This window comes from Phodopus roborovskii, unplaced genomic scaffold (assembly GCF_943737965.1).
Source record: "Phodopus roborovskii unplaced genomic scaffold, PHOROB, whole genome shotgun sequence".
In the NCBI taxonomy this organism is placed as follows: domain Eukaryota; kingdom Metazoa; phylum Chordata; class Mammalia; order Rodentia; family Cricetidae; genus Phodopus; species Phodopus roborovskii.
This window is the reverse complement of record NW_026125546.1, coordinates 6,220,844-6,238,364: the sequence shown is the minus strand read 5'-3', so window position 1 is coordinate 6,238,364 and position 17,521 is coordinate 6,220,844. Positions and strand designations below refer to the sequence as shown.

The 17,521-nt window shown below is 43.5% G+C and overlaps 1 protein-coding gene across 1 annotated transcript; it reads left to right on the top strand.

Moving 5' to 3' along the window:
- The first annotated feature begins 1,252 nt into the window (after positions 1 to 1,252).
- On the top strand, positions 1,253 to 12,970 carry Gatad1 (GATA zinc finger domain containing 1). The gene is made up of 5 exons (XM_051177197.1): positions 1,253 to 1,642; positions 2,104 to 2,229; positions 4,043 to 4,102; positions 8,214 to 8,397; positions 11,375 to 12,970. The coding sequence occupies exons 1-5, from the start codon at positions 1,403 to 1,405 to the stop codon at positions 11,563 to 11,565; spliced, it is 801 nt and encodes a 266-aa protein (XP_051033154.1). The 5' UTR covers positions 1,253 to 1,402; the 3' UTR covers positions 11,566 to 12,970.
- The last annotated feature ends 4,551 nt before the right edge of the window (positions 12,971 to 17,521 follow it).

Sequence of the window (17,521 nt, the reverse complement as noted above, 5' to 3'; positions counted from 1 at the left end):
CTCTTTCCTGTCTGAATGCTCTTAGTACGGGAATTTCTTAGACCCAATTCGAATATGTCACGTGATAATTTTGAGTAAGTTTCATAGACTGAGTAGGTGCTAATATTGGCTCTAGTCTTAGCCATCTCTTCAATCCTAACACACGTGGCTTGTTATGTGGGTACTGGGAATCAAACTCAGGCCCAAAAGCTTCCTTCCGTAGAAATTTACCACCTCAGCCTCCAAGTTAAAAAAAAATTTTTTTTAAGACTCTAAGAGTCCCTCTCAAAACGCCTTAGTTTATCAAATAAATAAAAGCACAAGATACTTGGGTAAATGTGGATCTCAGATAACAAGTATTACATGGGCTACTCTCACTAAATAGTTGTTCATTCGAAATTCACCTTTAGTTTGAAGAGCAAAGGTAACTCTTACTGTCTGAAGACCTAGGTCTGCTACACTGGCTTACTAGGCTCCGCCCCGCCCCTCCCCGGGAGCCCCTCCCCTCCCGGGAGCCCCACCCCACCCTACCCCTCCCCGAGAGCCCCGCCCCGTCCCTCCCCGGGGGCCCCTCCCCTCCCTGGGAGTCCCACCCCGCCCCTCCTCGGAAGCCTCGCTCCCCCTCCCTCCCCGGGGCCCCGCCCCTCCCTGGGAGTCCCGCCTCTCCCCAGGAGCCCCGCCCCGCCCCTCCTCGGGAGCCTCGCTCCTCCTTGGAAGCCCCTCCCTCCCCAGGACCCCCTCCCTCCCCGGGGATCACTCCTGTCCCTGGGAGCCCCTCCCTCCCCGGGGGCCCCGCCCCTCCCTCCCCGGGAGCCCCGCCCCTCCCTTCCCGGGGGCCCCGCCCCGTCCCTCCCCAGGACCCCCCTCCCTCCCCGGGGATCACTCCCGTCCCTGGGAGCCCCTCCCTCCCCGGGAGCCCCGCCCCGCCCCTCCCCGGGGGCTCCGCCCCGTCCCTCCCCAGGGGCCCCTCCCCTCCCCGGGAGCCCCGCCTCTCCCCGGGAGCCCCGCCCCGCCCCTCCCCGGGAGCCCCGCCCCTCCCCGGGAGTCCTGCCGGTCGCCGGAAGCCCCGCCCATCGCCGGAAGCTCCGGTGGGCGGAGGTCAGGCTTTGCTGTCGCCGCTGCCCCGTCCACCGCGGGGTCCGTCCGCTGACCAGAGCTGGCTTTCCCGGGAGGTCAGGCGGAGTACCGGGCCTGCGTCCCCCGCGGGCGGCCCAGCGGCAGGGCCGGGTCCCGGGGCGCCCGCTTCGCGCTTCCTGGGGGCAGTGGCGGCCGCTGGGCACCGGCGCGGGCGGCACAGCACCGCAGACCTTGCGTCTCCCGCTCTTCCAGTCGCCGGGGTGGCGGGCCGACCCCTGGGCGGCCGGTGCCGACGAGCGCCATTCCCGTGTCGCTCCGCCCGCGCGGGCCGCCCGAGCCGGCCACCATGCCGCTGGGCCTGAAGCCCACCTGCAGCGCGTGCAAGACCACGTCCTCCTCCATGTGGAAGAAGAGCCCACAGGGCGAGATCCTCTGTCACCACTGCACCGGCCGGGGCGGCGGCGGCGGCGGCGGCGGCGCGGGGGTGGCGGGCGGGACCGGGGGCGCCGGCGGCTTCGGCTCGGCCACCTTCGCCAGCACCTCGGCCGGCCCTCCGCAGAGCAACGGGGGCGGGGGCGGCAAGCAGGTGAGCCCGGCGAGCTGCAGACTCCGGTCCCGAACACCGCGTCTGTCAGCTGAGCTATGCCGCACGCCCCAGGGTTGTGGTCCCAGGGCCCTAGCCAGTTAAGGCCTTGTCATCATGCTAGTCATAGATTATTAGGTCGTGTAAAATGACAGCATTAGAACTCTGCTGTGAGATGTGTGGACAACTTGTGGGGTGGAGTGAGGTGTAAATTAGAGGTAATTTTCCCGGGTGATAGATAGCCTCTGCAAACGAATACTTCCCGCCTTGGCCTCCGCCCACTCCTGTCCTCCTTCCCTCTTGTAAACAGCGCCACCTCTTGGGAGGTCCTGCAGAGGTTTATTCATCTTAGCCCTCTGTTTTAAGTAATATTTTAACAAAGTACGTCCTCTGATCTTTGTGAGATTATTACATTGGATTTTCTTCTACAGTTTTAATTTCTTTTTCTCAAAATTATGTAACAGAGTAAGCAAGAAATTCACAGAAGGTCTGCTCGGCTCAGAAATACGAAATACAAATCTGCTCCGGCTGCTGAAAAGAAAGTTTCCACTAAAGGAAAAGGGAGAAGGCATATTTTTAAATTAAAAAACGTAAGATGATCGTGGACGGTGCATTTACTGTATGTAGGACGTTGTGTGTGTTGTGCTTTGCCGTTGCTTTCTCCATTCATCATTTTGGATGTGGACCTCTTGAAGGTGTTCCTCTTGGGAACCTTTCTGCGTAATTCTGGGAAGGCAGGGTTCTCCAAAAGTTGAGCGAGCCCTGTTTAAGAACTTGCTATTTATACCGTTAAAAAACCACTTTCTCTGGTTTTTTTCCTCCAGCTTTTACTTTTTCATCTGGAAAATATAAAATATGAGTCTAAGAAATATTGTATAAGTTATCTCAATGTGTCACATTCTCTATGCAAAGTAAGAGCAGAAGTCATCAACACCATATTTGTTATGATAGCCCCAGGAAAATGTATCTATTGGTTCATGATGAACTTGTGAATATGAATCCACATTTGTTTTCTAAACCTGATGTATGGAGATTGTTTAAAGTCTCATGCTGGAGATGTTTGCTGTGATGTTTTATTATTTTACATATGAGACATATGTAGGTTTGGTATTGACTTTGGGGACAAAAGTAATGCTTCACTTACCAGTAAACACATTACTAAAGTAGACACACTCATTTATAGAACAGAGGGGCCCAGACTGTAGGCTCTTGTTTAAATATTTGTTTTTATTCTATGTGTATGAGCGTTTTGCCTGTATGTGTATACCAAGTAGCCTCAGAGGCTGGCAGAGGGCATCTGATCCCTTGGTACTGGAGTTACAGACAATTGTGATATGACCTGCCATAGGGGTGCTGGGGGTCTGAATCCTGGTCCTCTGTAAGAACAACAAGTACTCTTAACCACTGAGCTTTCTCTCCAGGCCCGAGTTTCTTTCCTCTTCTAATTTATTGTTTGTTTGCACATGAGTACAGGTCAGGCTTGCATGGCAAGTGCTGTTAAGCACTGAGCCATCTGCCAACCAGTGACTTCTCTTAATCAAAAATAATGGTTTCTATAGTTTAAGATTTTTTTTTAAATTTAGTTTTCTTAAACTAAAATTTTTTTGAGTAGTCAAGAAGTTAACATTTGTATAACAGGTATATTTTCTCAGCTTGTGTTCTTGAGTTATTTCATTATTCATTTCTCTGCATCTTCATTCTTCAAGAATGGCATAAAATCATGGGAGAGATCATTTTTTAATGTTGTGATGAAGTTTGTATTGCAATTTTTAAAAGGAATTTTAGTGATGGTGTAATATGGCATATTACTAAAACACCAGAGTTCAGGCTTGCATAAAAATTAAAATTTTTCATTTTATATTCACCTGTACATTTTTTTTATAATTTCCATTGTGTCGTGCTCAGACTTTTAGAGCTAGTTTATTTATATAATTGAACCTTAATGTCTACTAGAGCTCAGAGAAAGCTCTGTGTTAGCACTTAGTGACATAATCAGAAACTTTATCTCTTGTTTTTAGCAACTTTTAAATTATTGGTTGCAAATATAGTTGAAAATATTCAGTTGCTTCACATCAACATTCAAACAATTCTTTTTCATTGTGTGCACGTGTGTGATGTGTGTACATGTGTGGCGTGTGTGTGCATGTGCATGTGCATGTGTGTACTCTTTTTCTGTATAACCCAGACTGATTTGGAGCTTGCCATCCTCCTGCTTCAGGTTTCCAAGTGTTGGGATTACATATATGTACAATCACACCTGTCAGAAATTTTTCCTGCAGTTTTTGTCACCAAATAACAATGTTTTGTTTTTCTCAAATAACCCAGTTCTTGTGTGTTTGGGAAAATGACCATGCATACATACTATGTACATACACAAATATTTTTCTTTTTGTTTTCTTATAGCCTATCAAAGCTCCTGAATCTGTTTCCACTATAATTACTGCAGAATCCATCTTCTTCAAGGTAAGCTGCTGTGGAGTTACTGAAAGAGCAATGGGGGCTGTTGGACAGTATGCTCCTGAAATACTGGCTTAGTCGGAACATCTCTGCTACTTTGTGAAGACACTGTGGTTACCTGTTCAGTGCCCTTCTAAGCTGTTCCCTCCAGGTGGCTGTTGTAAAACATCTCATCTGGAGCTCAGGTAGGAGGGAAGTTGCCTGTGAGAATATGATATGGAGGTGCTAAGAAATTGTTCTTACAGTGCTAGTGTATAGTGTGGAGTTGTGTAACAGTGAGTCATCCTATTCAAAGCGAAGGCATCGATGGTTGAGAAGGACTACTGTAGGAATGAATGAATGAACAACGTTGACCATGCTGTCTGGTGGGTAGAGCGGGTTAGTGATTGTGAACTGACTTACAGCAGAAGCAAGAGAAATAAGGTAGAGGTACCAGGTCCTCTGTGTATATATGTGCATGGCTGTTAACTTGGTGTTTGGTGTTGTCTCTCAGAGGTCTGCTCTTTTCTGAAGGTAAATGAAGGGGGAAGTGAATCTGGGGAGCGGTGAGGTGCAGGGGGAACTGGGTAGAGTAGAGGGAGGGGAAACTGGTCGGGATGCATTGGATGAATCTATTGTCAGTAAAAAGAAAACGTTTTTAAAATTGGGCTGGAGAGATAGCTCAGCAGTTAAGATCACTGGCTGTTCCTCCAGAGGACCCAGGTTTAATTCCCAGGACCCACATGGTAGCTCACAACCATCAGTAATTCCAGTTCCAGAAGATCTGACACCTTCTGGCCTCTTTGGACACCAGGTACACACATGGTATACAACCTTCCTTGCAGTCAGAACACCCATACACAAAAACCAAAAATCTGAACAAGGGTATTCTTAGTTCACTGTCCAAGATTTTGTTGATAAAATAAGGTCTTCCCTTGATCCAAAGCAGATACCCAAGACTTCAGTGTGGGGTGTGATATCTCATTACTTTTAAAGTGGAAGACACAAAAGGAGTTAGAACATAGAAAATGCCCTTAAGGCTGTCAGGTCTGCTGTAGGCAGTAATCATTAATTTCCTTTGGTGTTTGGGATCTGAACTGTCCTGCAGGAGGCAGTGGTGAGTTGATGCTTTCTACCTAACTCACTGGGCCAAACCCCTCATGGTACTCAAGTGGTTTGACTTTGAATGATATGTTTTTGTTAGCTCACAAGTATTTTAGTCAAAAAAAGTACATCATAGGCCAGAATTTCTCCTATATTCTAGAATTTAGTACATTGTTAATTGTTAATCACTGGATGAAGTTGAGTGTGTGAGTATGAATGAGTGCATACATGCTCAAATGCTTGCACACATGCATCTTATAGACCAAGCAGTGGTCTATAAGTGTTTTGTTATTCAGTCTCCTCCGGGATGAGCACTGTTTTCTTCATTTTATGAATAAGGATATTGACTCAAAGAGAGATTAATTAGTTTATCCAAGATAGTGTAGCTGGCAAGGCGTGAGGCAAGGCAGTCTGGTGCTAGAACCTAAGCCCAGGAATTGGATCTTGGCTCCTTGCCTTGGCAGGTGGTTATCTGAAAAATAAAGATTGTAAGTAGTAATTACTTCCTGAGATTATGCATGTTAAACATCTAGCAAGGTACAAATGGTCATCACCACAGCTTCAGATTTGTGTAGAACTTCCCCAGCTGTTCATACAGTGTATAGGTTAAGTCTAGAAGATAAAAATTTAGTGTACTAGTGATTTCTGTGTATGTTAATGTAACAGTACACGGGATTCTTTATTGCAAAGATCAGTCTTTTCTTATTGGTATCTACTGCTTTGTTTTTTAAATAGTAAGACCAAAATACAGCAAAATGTTCAAGTAATGTTTCAGATAGCCAGCAGTGTGGACACTCTTACAACAGAGCCAGCATCGTGGTGGCAACAAGTTCAAGAGATCAGTGCGAGCTTCTAAGCCGAACTGGAACCCCATATCAAGCATGTGTGAGGAGGGACTGGAGAGGTAGGGCAGTGGTCAAGGGCATATACTGCTCTCTCAGAGGACCCGAGTTCAGTTCCCAGCACCTACATCCAGCCAGCACCTACACCTAGAGAGAGAGGGAGAGAGGGAGAGAGAGAAATGAGTGGGGGTCAGTAAGATTGACAGATGAGAATGTAGACATACAATAAGCAGAATGGGTAAGTGACCTTTCTGGAGTACTGCACTGTTAGCGCTGCATGAACTCAGTGTGTCAGTCCCAATCCAGTGTTCCTCCACACATTCACCTCCTTTTTCTCTGTTCAAAAAGAGTGTCTTAGTGATGCTTGTTAGGTAGTCTCCCTTATCTGCAATTTCAGTTCTGTTTTATTGCTAGTTCTATTCATTACTAGTTATTGCTGTTAATCTCTTATCCAAACTATAAGTATGGATGTATAGGAGGAAAATTTGGAGTGCCTAGAGTATAGCAGTATCCAAGATTTCGGATATCTCCTAGGGTATTAGAATGTTTTCCCCTGCATATAAGGGAGGCTGCCAGGCAGTGCCTGCCATTGAAACTTTTCACTTGGACCTTATCTTGGCATTGCAGTGTTATTTTCACACTGTTACATATTTGTGATTCATACTCAGTATATATGTGAGTGCCTATGATAAACAAATACAACCTTTTATAATTTTGGAGAAATTATGTGTGAACATAGCAGATAACAAACCAACATTGGAGTAGTAGGGACAGGAAAGGACCAGCTGATAATAGCTGTGGACCAATAAGTAGTAGACTGTAGCCTCTAATGACATTGCACATTCTTTGGGACCCAGGTGTTTGTTACCTCAGACACATGAACAAGCAACCACTAGGAGAAACCCCTGGTCTGTCAGATGCCGGTGTTGAAATTGAATTACTGGATGTATTCATTCAGAATCTTTCTATGGTTAAACTTCATGCATCTTAACAGCTTTGGCTGCTACAAAAGCCTTGTTTCAAGACTAATGCACATTATTCCTGTAGTTGAGGAAACTTTGACCTGTTGAGGATTACACACACTTAAGGAAAGTTCTGCATATCATAAAGATCAACCATTATGGATATTCAAAGATGAAATTTTTCCAGCTTGGGATCTACGGAAGAGAACTTGGGATAGATAGTAGAGTCATGGGAGAGAATTCATAATCACAGATTTGTTGGTTAGATATAAAGTAGAACAGGAAATGAGTATATCATAGTCATATTGTTGGGAAGATACATAAATAGAAAGGGTGTGGGGGAGACAGTTGTCAAGGAGTCTGGGAAATGTGTGGTAACTTGAGGGTGAACATATCCATATCCTGAATGCTGATTATAATAAAAAAAAAATCTCATTGTTTCTTTTGGATTTAACTTACCATATTTATTATCTTTGAATAGACAACTGGAGAGGGCAATGTGTAGAGTCTAGACTCACCAAACAAATGCTGATCTTTAGGGTAGTTCAGGAAAACCACTAAGCTAGTTAGTATGGGCACACAGTTTGCAGTTTCTGCCTTGTGTGGACTTCAGCAGTCATATAACTTTTCTACTAATGACTGGGTTAAAAAACATCAGTAGGGATAGTATAGAAGATGGTTAGGCCAGTGAAACTACCCATTGATATGATCAAAGTAGACCCATTGTTACACATGTCCACAGGTTATAGAGCACCAAGATTAAGGTTAATTTACGATGTTTGAGTCATGATGTAATGTGTAGGCATAGCAGTTGCCATAAGTTTCACTCTGATACTGGGGACACGGATGAAGAAGGATGCCGTATATGTGCCAAGAAAGGAGACTAGGGGAAGTTCCCTAGCTCTGTTTTCCCTGATTTATTGTGACTTCAAAACCATTCTTAAAAGTGGTCTTTCTTTTCAAAGTAAAGATAGTACTTTCATGATACACAAATCAAAGAATTTACATAAAGAAATATTTCCCCAGTTGCAAATTGTCATATATATGTATGAATATAATTTTTCATTCATAATTGAAACAAATGTTAACATAATGACATTGGTGGTACTCAGACCTTTTTTTTTTTTTTTTTTTTTTTTCCTGTTTTGAAATTTGCTTGCTGTTAATGTTTTGTTGGTTACTGTGATCTGTTACTATTTTAAATACAAGATGATCTTCTGTTTCCCCCAGGGAGTATATTATCAAATTGGTGATGTTGTTTCTGTGATTGATGAGCAAGATGGAAAGCCGTACTATGCCCAGATCAGGGGCTTTATTCAGGACCAGTACTGTGAGAAGAGTGCAGCACTGACGTGGCTCATTCCTACCCTCGCCAGCCCCAGGGACCAGTTTGATCCAGCGTCCTATATAATAGGTAAGGTTGCTTACCAGGACAGCTTCTTAAATTTAATGAATTCTCCAGTGCTTTATAAAAGGATGTTAGCCAGCAGGCTGCTCTGAAGGGTGGAAGTCAGATCAGGTGCTGTGAAGAGGGGCTGTGTGGTCAGGCCCTGCTTCCTGGCTTGCAGGTGTCTGTCTGTCAGGCCCTGCTTCCTGGCTTGCAGGTGTCTGTCTGTCAGGCCCTGCTTCCTGGCTTGCAGGTGTCTGTCTGTCAGGCCCTGCCTCCTGGCTTGCAGGTGGCTGCCTTTTGCTGTGTGCCTCCCATCCCCACTCCCCCTACCCCCGCCTCCTCCATGGTCTTCGCTCTGCATGTGCACATTGAAAGAACTCTCCATTTCTTCTTATAAGGACACCAGCCTCTTCCCCTCTGAGTACCCCAAAAGAATATTTTACTTTTAAACATAATCATGGTTTTATAAAACATCCTGCACACTTGTTTGTTTCATTGTAAAATAAGATTCTACTACCTCAGTCATTGAGGAGCAGTTCTGTCCTTTGCCCTTGCCAGGTTCTTGACTCCTTCATTTACAAGCTTGGTTCTTTGCTGCCTGTCACCCTCTCTCGTTTGTTTCTTTGTTTGTTGTTTTAATTTATTTAATTTACATCCTGACCACACTTTCCCCTCCATTCTCTCCTTCCTGTCCCTACCCCCCCCCTTCTCCCCTGCCCCCAACAATCCACTCTTCCTCATTTCTATTCAGAAAAGGGCAGACTTCCCAGGGTTATCAACAAAATATAACATATCAAGTTGTGGTAGGACTAAGCACCTCCCCGTGTATTAAGGCTGAGTAAGGCAACCCAGTATGAGGAACAGGGTTCCAAAAGCCAGCAAAAGAATCAGAGATAGCCCCCGCTCCCACTGTTAGGAGTCCTGCAAAAAAGCTAAGCTGTACAACTGTCACATATATGTTGAAAGCCTAGGGACTATGCAGGCTGCCTGGTTGAAGGACATCAGTCTTTCAGATAGGGATCTACTTTTTTTTATTATTATTAATTAATTCATTTTTTTCCAGCCCCATCAGTTTCCTCTCCCTCTTCTCCTCCCAGTCCCTTCCCCCAATCTTCTCCCTTTCCTCCCATCCTCTCTTCCTCCTTTCTCTTCAGATACAGGCAGGCCTCCCATGGACATCCGCCAGCCATGACATGCCAAGTTGCAGTGGGAATAGGCACCTCCTCTCCAGTTAAGGCTGGGCAAGGCAACACAGTAGGAAGAAAGGGTCCCAAAAGCAGATAACAGAGCCAGGGACTGCCCCTGCTCCCACTATTGGAGTCCCATGAGAAAACCAAGCTACACAACTGTAAAAATGTGCAAAGGGTCAGTCCCATGCAAGCTCTCTGGTTGTCAGTTCAGCCCCTATGAGCACACATTAGTTGATTCTGTGGGTTTTCTTGTGGTGTCTTTGACCTCTCTAACTCTCATAGTCCTTTTTTTTTTTTTAATTAAAATACAATTATATTATTTTCTCCTTCCCCCTCTCTAGTCTTTCCACGCACCCCATTTCTTTTATTGTTAATTATTTAGTTGCTTTATATGTTAATGTATATTTCTAAATACATAAATACAACCTGCTCAGTCCATTTAAGGTTACTTTATTCCTATGATTTCAGGGCTGACCATTTGGTAGTAGTGGGATGGGGCATGGCTTAGTTACTGTTCTATTGCTGTAAGGAAATACCATGACCAATTCTCTCACTCTCAGTCTTAGTTGCCTGGAGTTCTTTGTCTAGAGTTGAGGGGGCCCACTCTTTTTGGCTTTACTTGACCTTGGTTACCTGTCTAGACTAATGGTCCATCACCAGCATAAAACATATGAAGCCAGACCATCAGCATATGAATTTAGAGCTTGAGAACATAGTTTAACCAGAATAAAAAAGACATAAATATCAGTAAGTACAAAAAAGTAGAGAACATTGTAGGCATTTTATACAGCTGGTATTTGAGTATCATCTGTTTCTGTGGGTTAGAGCAGTATGTACCCACTAAAATATGACATGGATAAGATTTGTTTGTGTGACACAGGCCTAAATTATACAAAAAGAATTACACAGAAACCTAGGTTATATATGTTACTTATAAAATTCCTCAAAAATGATTTTTAAAAGAACTTTCCTAATTATTTCTAACAACTATAAATTCTCAGGTATATCCCTCTGTACAGCATACATGACATCCTATTCTCAAAAGAAATCATTGTTAATGCTTACAATGGCACACTGTACTAGGTTGATCATTTCCAGGCATTCAAAGGATACAGCAGGAGTAATTCTTGACAGATTCAAAAAATGACTGGCTAAATCAATTTTGAGTGTTCAGTTTTCTTTTGTTAGTCTGTCCTTGTCATTCTTTGTGTATCGGGCATGCATTCATTTTACACCCCAAAGGGAAACTTTACATTTCTCTTAGTGAGAACTCCAAGGACAGCTAATACCCCACTGCTGTTGTCACTCATGCTTCGAGTTTGTTATGTGACCAAACATATCTTGTCCCTAAAATGTGGTACCAGCAGAGGCCATTCTGTTCTGCATCCCTCTGGGCTCCTCTCCGTTCCTTTTTGTTTGAGATTCTTCCCTGCCTCACATGATGTCACATGCTGGAGAGTCAAAGCACAAAGCCCTGGGGACAGACCTGGCTTTCCTCACCCCTCCCCTCCGCTTGCCAGTCTTAACCTGTCTTTCCTCATTGTCCTTGGATGTCAAGTAGGAAAGAATAGTGCCCATGGGGAAGTCGTGAGGAGTCAAAGTGTGAACAGATACAAAGTACTCAGAAGAATACAGGCTTTAGAAACTGTAAGCAGTCAATATTCCAGGGTGCTGCACTCCTTAATCAGTGTGACTTCAAAGTCACACAAAGTAATCCCAAGTGCTTCCTTTTAGTGTCTAAGAGTGCTAACATGTCATAAAAATACCCATGCTCTAAAGTGTGTTTACCTTTTCCATGTGCTGCCTCTTAGGGCCAGAGGAAGACCTTCCAAGGAAGATGGAGTACCTGGAATTTGTCTGCCATGCACCTTCTGAGTATTTCAAGTCAAGGTCCTCTCCATTTCCTACAGTCCCCACCAGACCAGAGAAGGGCTACATATGGACTCATGTTGGACCTACTCCTGCAATAACTATTAAGGAAACAGTTACCAACCACGTATAGTTACAAAACCAAACCTGGGGCATGTTATGTAGCATGTATGAAGATTTGGTTTTAATCCCCAGAACATACATACACACTGCAAAATAAAACCAGATTTCCAATTTCTTATATTTTAATATAATGAGATATGCCACACATTTTTTCACTTGAAGTCTGTCTTTTTTTTTTTTTTTAGGTTTTTGAGATCTCTCTGCCTCACCCTCCTTGAGTCCTTGAGTGTTGGGATTACACCACAACTAATTAATGCCAGATACTTCTTTCATGAAGCTCCTCCATGGAAATATGACTTGAGGAAGTTTTTAATCCTAATATCCCTAATTATTAACTCATTTAGCACCTGTTGCTTAGAAAAATTACAGGGTGGGAAAAGGATGAATCTGAAGTTTAATATTAAATTCCATGCATATTTCCCCAGACAAAAGTGGCAGTTTCCAGGGAAACCATTAGAAACATGAATGTCTATTTTTATTCAAATTTATTTATCCAGACACATGAACTGTATTTTTATATAGGTACAGAACATCAAGTTTTAGATTTCTGGTGTTTTTCTCCTCAAGACAGGGTTTTTTTTGCGTAGTACTGGAACTTGCTCTGTAGACCAGGATGGCCTCGAACTCACAGAGCTCCACTTGCCACTACCTCCCGAGTGCTGGGATTAAAGGTGTGTGCCACTACATCTGGCTTACTTAGATTTCTGATCAGGGACTAAATCAAAATGTGTTTCAGAAAGCAACACCATCTTTTTTTTCCTTCTCTATAAGCAGACCTTAGCTGCTTTAGCCCTACAGAAAGCAATTGGTAGGTGATTTTATTAGCTCTGGCTCTCTAAAACTTAGAACTCATGCTGTAGGCATTCAGCTGCTTTAGTCCAACTGCCTTTTACTGTTAGCACCTGCTGCTTCTGTGAGATCGTTCTTCAATCGTGCCTTTGATCTACAATGTAGACATCCCTTCTTTCTACTCAGGCCTCAGGCCCCGTAACACTTTCCTATTATTAGGGTAGTGACTGCTGACTGTCTTGGAAGTCATTAGTTTTGATAATCCAAAGACTCGAAGTTAAACCATTTGCTGAGGACTCTTGGTGTGCTTTGCCTGGGAAAGCCAGTTGTATGTTTCAAATGCAACTTGGTCTCATACAGAGGAGGAATGGGCAGGCACCCACTTGCCGCCTCTATCCTGATCTACGCAGACAGAAGTTTTAAACACAGGAATTTATGAGAATTTGACATAATCTTAATGATTTTCATCAGAACTCTTTTACCTTTTTCTGGCATCCCAAAGTTGGGAAGAAGCATCTTCCTCCTTAGGAAAAAAACTACAATAAAGTTCATTGTAAATATTGTTGGAAATGACTTTCTAAATGCTAATATTCCAGTATGAGATTAAAATATATTTTTACAGTGGGTTTATTTTGGATTTGTTTATTAATTTTCTTTTGAAGTATGTAAATAGGAAATAGGATGCCTCCCCTCAGGATGATATTAAATAGAAATATTCTTGTGGTACTCCAAATTTAAAGTAGGTAAGATTAATCATCCATAAGTAACAGAATTAAGGAAAATTAAAGACTGACTTACTGATAAAGTGGACATTTAGCATTTAATTAAAGTTTTTAAAAATCCAAATTATTAGGCTGGGTAGTAGTGGCACACATCTTTAATCTCAGCACTCTGTAAGTAGAGACTGGCAGATCTCTGTGAGTTCAAGGCCAGCTTGGTCTACAGAATGAGTTCCAGGACAGCCAGAGTCACACAGAGACCCTGTATACAAACAGACAAAATCAAATCATTAGACTGAGCAGGTATATATTTTTAATCTCAGCACTCAAGTGGCAGAGGCAAGAGGATCTCTGTCAGTACAAGGCCAGTCTGGTCTACATAGCAAGTTCCAGACTTAGCCAGTACTATATAGAGACTAAGAAAATAAAATCCAAGACCATTTTTTATTCTCACCACTTCTTTGATAGATACTTGTATTTTTTATAATAGATTGAATTTTCAGTTTCCTATCATCCAATTCTAGTGGCTGCCATTGTTTAGTATTGATCTATTGTCTAAGGCTTTCCCTGGTAGGTCTTGCTAGTATTCCCAGCTTACCCTTCCTCCCAGCTACTATTGAACTGCCTGATGCCTGCCCTTCCTGGTTTTCCTGGTGCTGTGCCTTTGTTCATACTGCCTAGTTCCACTCTACTGAAGGCTTTCACAAGGTTCTTCTAAGTTTTGTGATTTAGAAGATCAAACTTGGGGCTTTATATAGTCTAGACAGGTGTTCTGCTATTGAGCTACATCCCCACCCTAAAGTCCTTAAATTCTGTCTCCTCATGAAACCCAGACCCCAGTGGCCTCTAGAAATCAGTCTACCCTTTCAGCAATTGCATTTCACTTCAGGTATCTGTAGTCCCATGCCTACCCTGGAGGAATGTTTCTCTGTGCAGAGGATGTGTGTTTTTATTCATGATACCCAAAATAGGCCCTCAGTAATGGGAGTTGTTTAGTGTATGATTTAAATTCCATCCCGTCAAAAACTGTAGCTATCTTAGTTGACACTAGGCCATGGCAGCAGACTTGTCTTTGTATTCTTTTTTTTTTAAATATTTTTTTTTATTTTATATAACCAAGTCCATTTAAATGAAATCAAACATAGACAATATTTGGGAATTTGGGCGTCATTCTTTCCAAACTACTTCCTGCGGGTAAAGGGCGCTGTCATGGGGGATTCGAAGAAGATTCAGAAATCCTGGCTGTACTCTGTAAGGCTGCTTTGTCCAGCTTTTTTGAATGTAGGATCACCTGGTACTCTGTTTCAGGTGGTCTGGCTTAATCAAACCACATTAGTCTGGAAGGAATCCACATCTTTTCATTTTCTGTGGAAACAAAAATAGAAATCCTTTTCCCCAGTAACTTGTCCTTAAACTTAATATCTTTGTATTCTACACTGAATAGTCAAATGAAGCAAAAGTTCACATTGTTATGTTTCTAATTACTAGTAGATTAACTTATTTAAAAAGATGGGCCTTAAATATTTCTTTTTCACAAATGTTAACATGAATATTTGAGAAAATTATCCCAGCCTATCCTAGTTCTTGGGTGTAAGTTTTGTGACGTATTCCAGAATTTACATAAGTTTTCTATCAAGCTGTCTCAATCAGGGTGGAGATGTATAGCTCAGTTGATAAACTCCTTGCAAAGCAAACAGCCTGAGTTTGATCCCCCGCAACCCATGTACCAAAGCTGGGCATGGTGGCTTGTACTTGAAGTGCTGGGGGGCAGGTAGGGCCCTAGGGCTCCCTGGCTTCCAGCCTAACTTACTATGTAAGCTCCAGGCCAGCAAAAGAGCCTGACTTAAAAACAAGATGAACAGGTCCTAAGGAATGACACTTGAGGTTGTCCTTTGACCTTTATACACATGCAAACACACATTCATGCATGTACACATACATAGCATACACATTAATACACAAATTTGAATCAAGCAGAGTGTCATGCACATACCTGTAATCCTACTTGGGAGGCTAAGGCAGGAGGATCAAGAGTTAAAGGCTTACCTTGGCTACAAAGCAAGGTACCATCTCATTAAAGAAAAAGGGGAGAGGGGCAGCAAGATAAATCTGCTGTTAGAGGTACTTGCAGTGTGAACCTGCAACATGAGTTCTACCTGTGGGAAGAAAAGGTGGAAAGAACCAGGTACACAGAATTGACTACTGATCTCTACATGCAGTCCCTCCATTTCTGTAGCATGAATTCTAATTGTCCTTAATAACAAAATCTCAGAGTTAGATATTGGGATTAATGCTGAAGAAGCAAAGTGGCCAGCCACTAGAGAGTTCTCACTTCTACCAATGCTCAGACCAAAGGGGCAACCCTGTCCTCAGACTGCCTAGACCCCTGCTCCTCAGACTGCCTGCCTAGACATCATCTGTCCTGTCTCCTGTCTCCACCTTCTTAGTGCTGGGATTAAAGGCATGTGACTCCAAGTGCTGGGATCACCTTTGTGTGAGCTCTCTTTTTTAGATCAATTTTGTGTAGCTCTGTCTGCTTCTGTCTCCCAAGTGCTGGGATTAAAAGATGTTTGCCACCATTGCCTGGCCTCTATGGCTAACTAGTGTGGCTAGCTTTGCACTCTGATCTTCAGATAAGCTTTATTTGGTAGATCATGAACAAAATATCACCACACACTTCCACACAGACATCATGTGTACACAATAATAATAGAGTTTTAAGAGAAAGGTTGTTTGAATAAGGCCTCCATAAGCACATAGATTTGAATGCTTAGTCATCAGGGAGTGACATTATTTGTGAAGGATTAGGAAGTGTGGCTTTGTTGGAGTGGGTGTGAAGTGTGTTAGTGAGGTTTCAAAAGCCCACTCCAGGCCCAGCATTTCTCTTCAGAGATTGTTTCTGGGAAGCTGGGGTGACTTGAGTTTTGATGACATGCTTGGCCTGGGACATATTTAAGTTTCCTTCCTTCTTTATTCCAAGATTACCTCAATTTCAGACTGATTCATCAACATTACTATTACTTGTGTACTTATTCCCACTGTCAGGTAGTAGTCAAGGTTACTTACTTTACAGTGAGCAATGTAGCACAGAAAACTGTGGTACAAAAAGAAGAGAAAAAAGTTAAAACCAGCAAATGGTGAGCCTGGGCTCCCGCTGGATGTCTTCCCGTCAAGCTGTTCACCAAAGCTGACATCAGGTTAGACACTGCTAACTCTGAGAAGAAAAAGGAGGGCCTGCAGAAACATCGTAAACCTGGTTTACTACTGACTGCCCGGCAGGACAAGCTATGGCAGCTGAGGTAGAGGGAACTGCTTTCTTCCATGGGATTTGGGGAAGTTGGAGAATTAACAACTCTGGTAGGAAGTGCTGGCTGAGTAGGAACCCCTAAGAGACACAAACAAGGGGTTACTTTTCCCAGCTTTAAGGAGTTGAACACCCAGGGCCGCTACGTCATCTTAGTAGCCATGATTACCCCCAGGAAAACAAGATGCTTTCTTTTCTCCCTTTACCATCATTGGTCTGAATTTTTTATCTTCTTGGTTCCAAGATGATCTTCAAGCATTGTACCTTTATGTTGCAAAGTAAGCCTGCACTTCTAACTGTACTTGTACCTAAAACTATCACATGTTCACACATGACACAAAGGAGAGCAAGTGATTAACTCACTTTCCAGAGAGTGCCAGGAGAGGTGTAGGAATGGATGTTGAGTCAACCTACTGAGGAACTGACGTGTTGCAGAAGAGAAATGGAATAGCTTTAGAGGGGATGGGAGGAGGTTAGGAATTGCGATGCAAAAGACCAGGTGGATGTGACAGTCACAACTGGGGGAAAGCCTTCAAGCTTATGACAAGCCTGACCTACAGAGAGCATTGTTACTGAGAGGTGTCTTTAAGACCAAGATGCACAGGCACAGATCCACATAAAAAACTTAAAAACCTATTAGTAAATGAAGGCCTATTAAATTATAGTGATGGCCTCTGACCCAGTTCTCAGGCCTTGGTCAGACCAAGAATAAAGAAGGCAAGCACGCCAGGAAAGGGCTCTGTGGTGGCAGCACTGGCTACGAATCTCCTTGCTCACGAAGCCGTTCCCACGGGATCCAAGGCCATTCACCAGGCCATAGCCCAGGTGTGCTGGGAAGTAACCAGACACCTGTCAGATGATTGAAGACATGGGGTTTGCACTGACTGGATTCCTAGAAACCTGTGACACCACTGTGGTCTACCTAGTCAATATGTGACCGTATTCCTAGGCTGAGGAAGAGCTCTGACAACAGTGGAAAATCCCCCAAAGGTGCAGGGGTTCTCTTTATTTAGCTCACTCTATAGCTTAGGTTACACAGAGAAACCCTGTCTCAAAAGACAACAAACAAACAGAGTTGCCCTGGTCATGGTGTCTTTTCACAGCAATAGAAACCATAACTAAGGGAGCTTTAGAAAAGAGTGGAAAACCCCCCC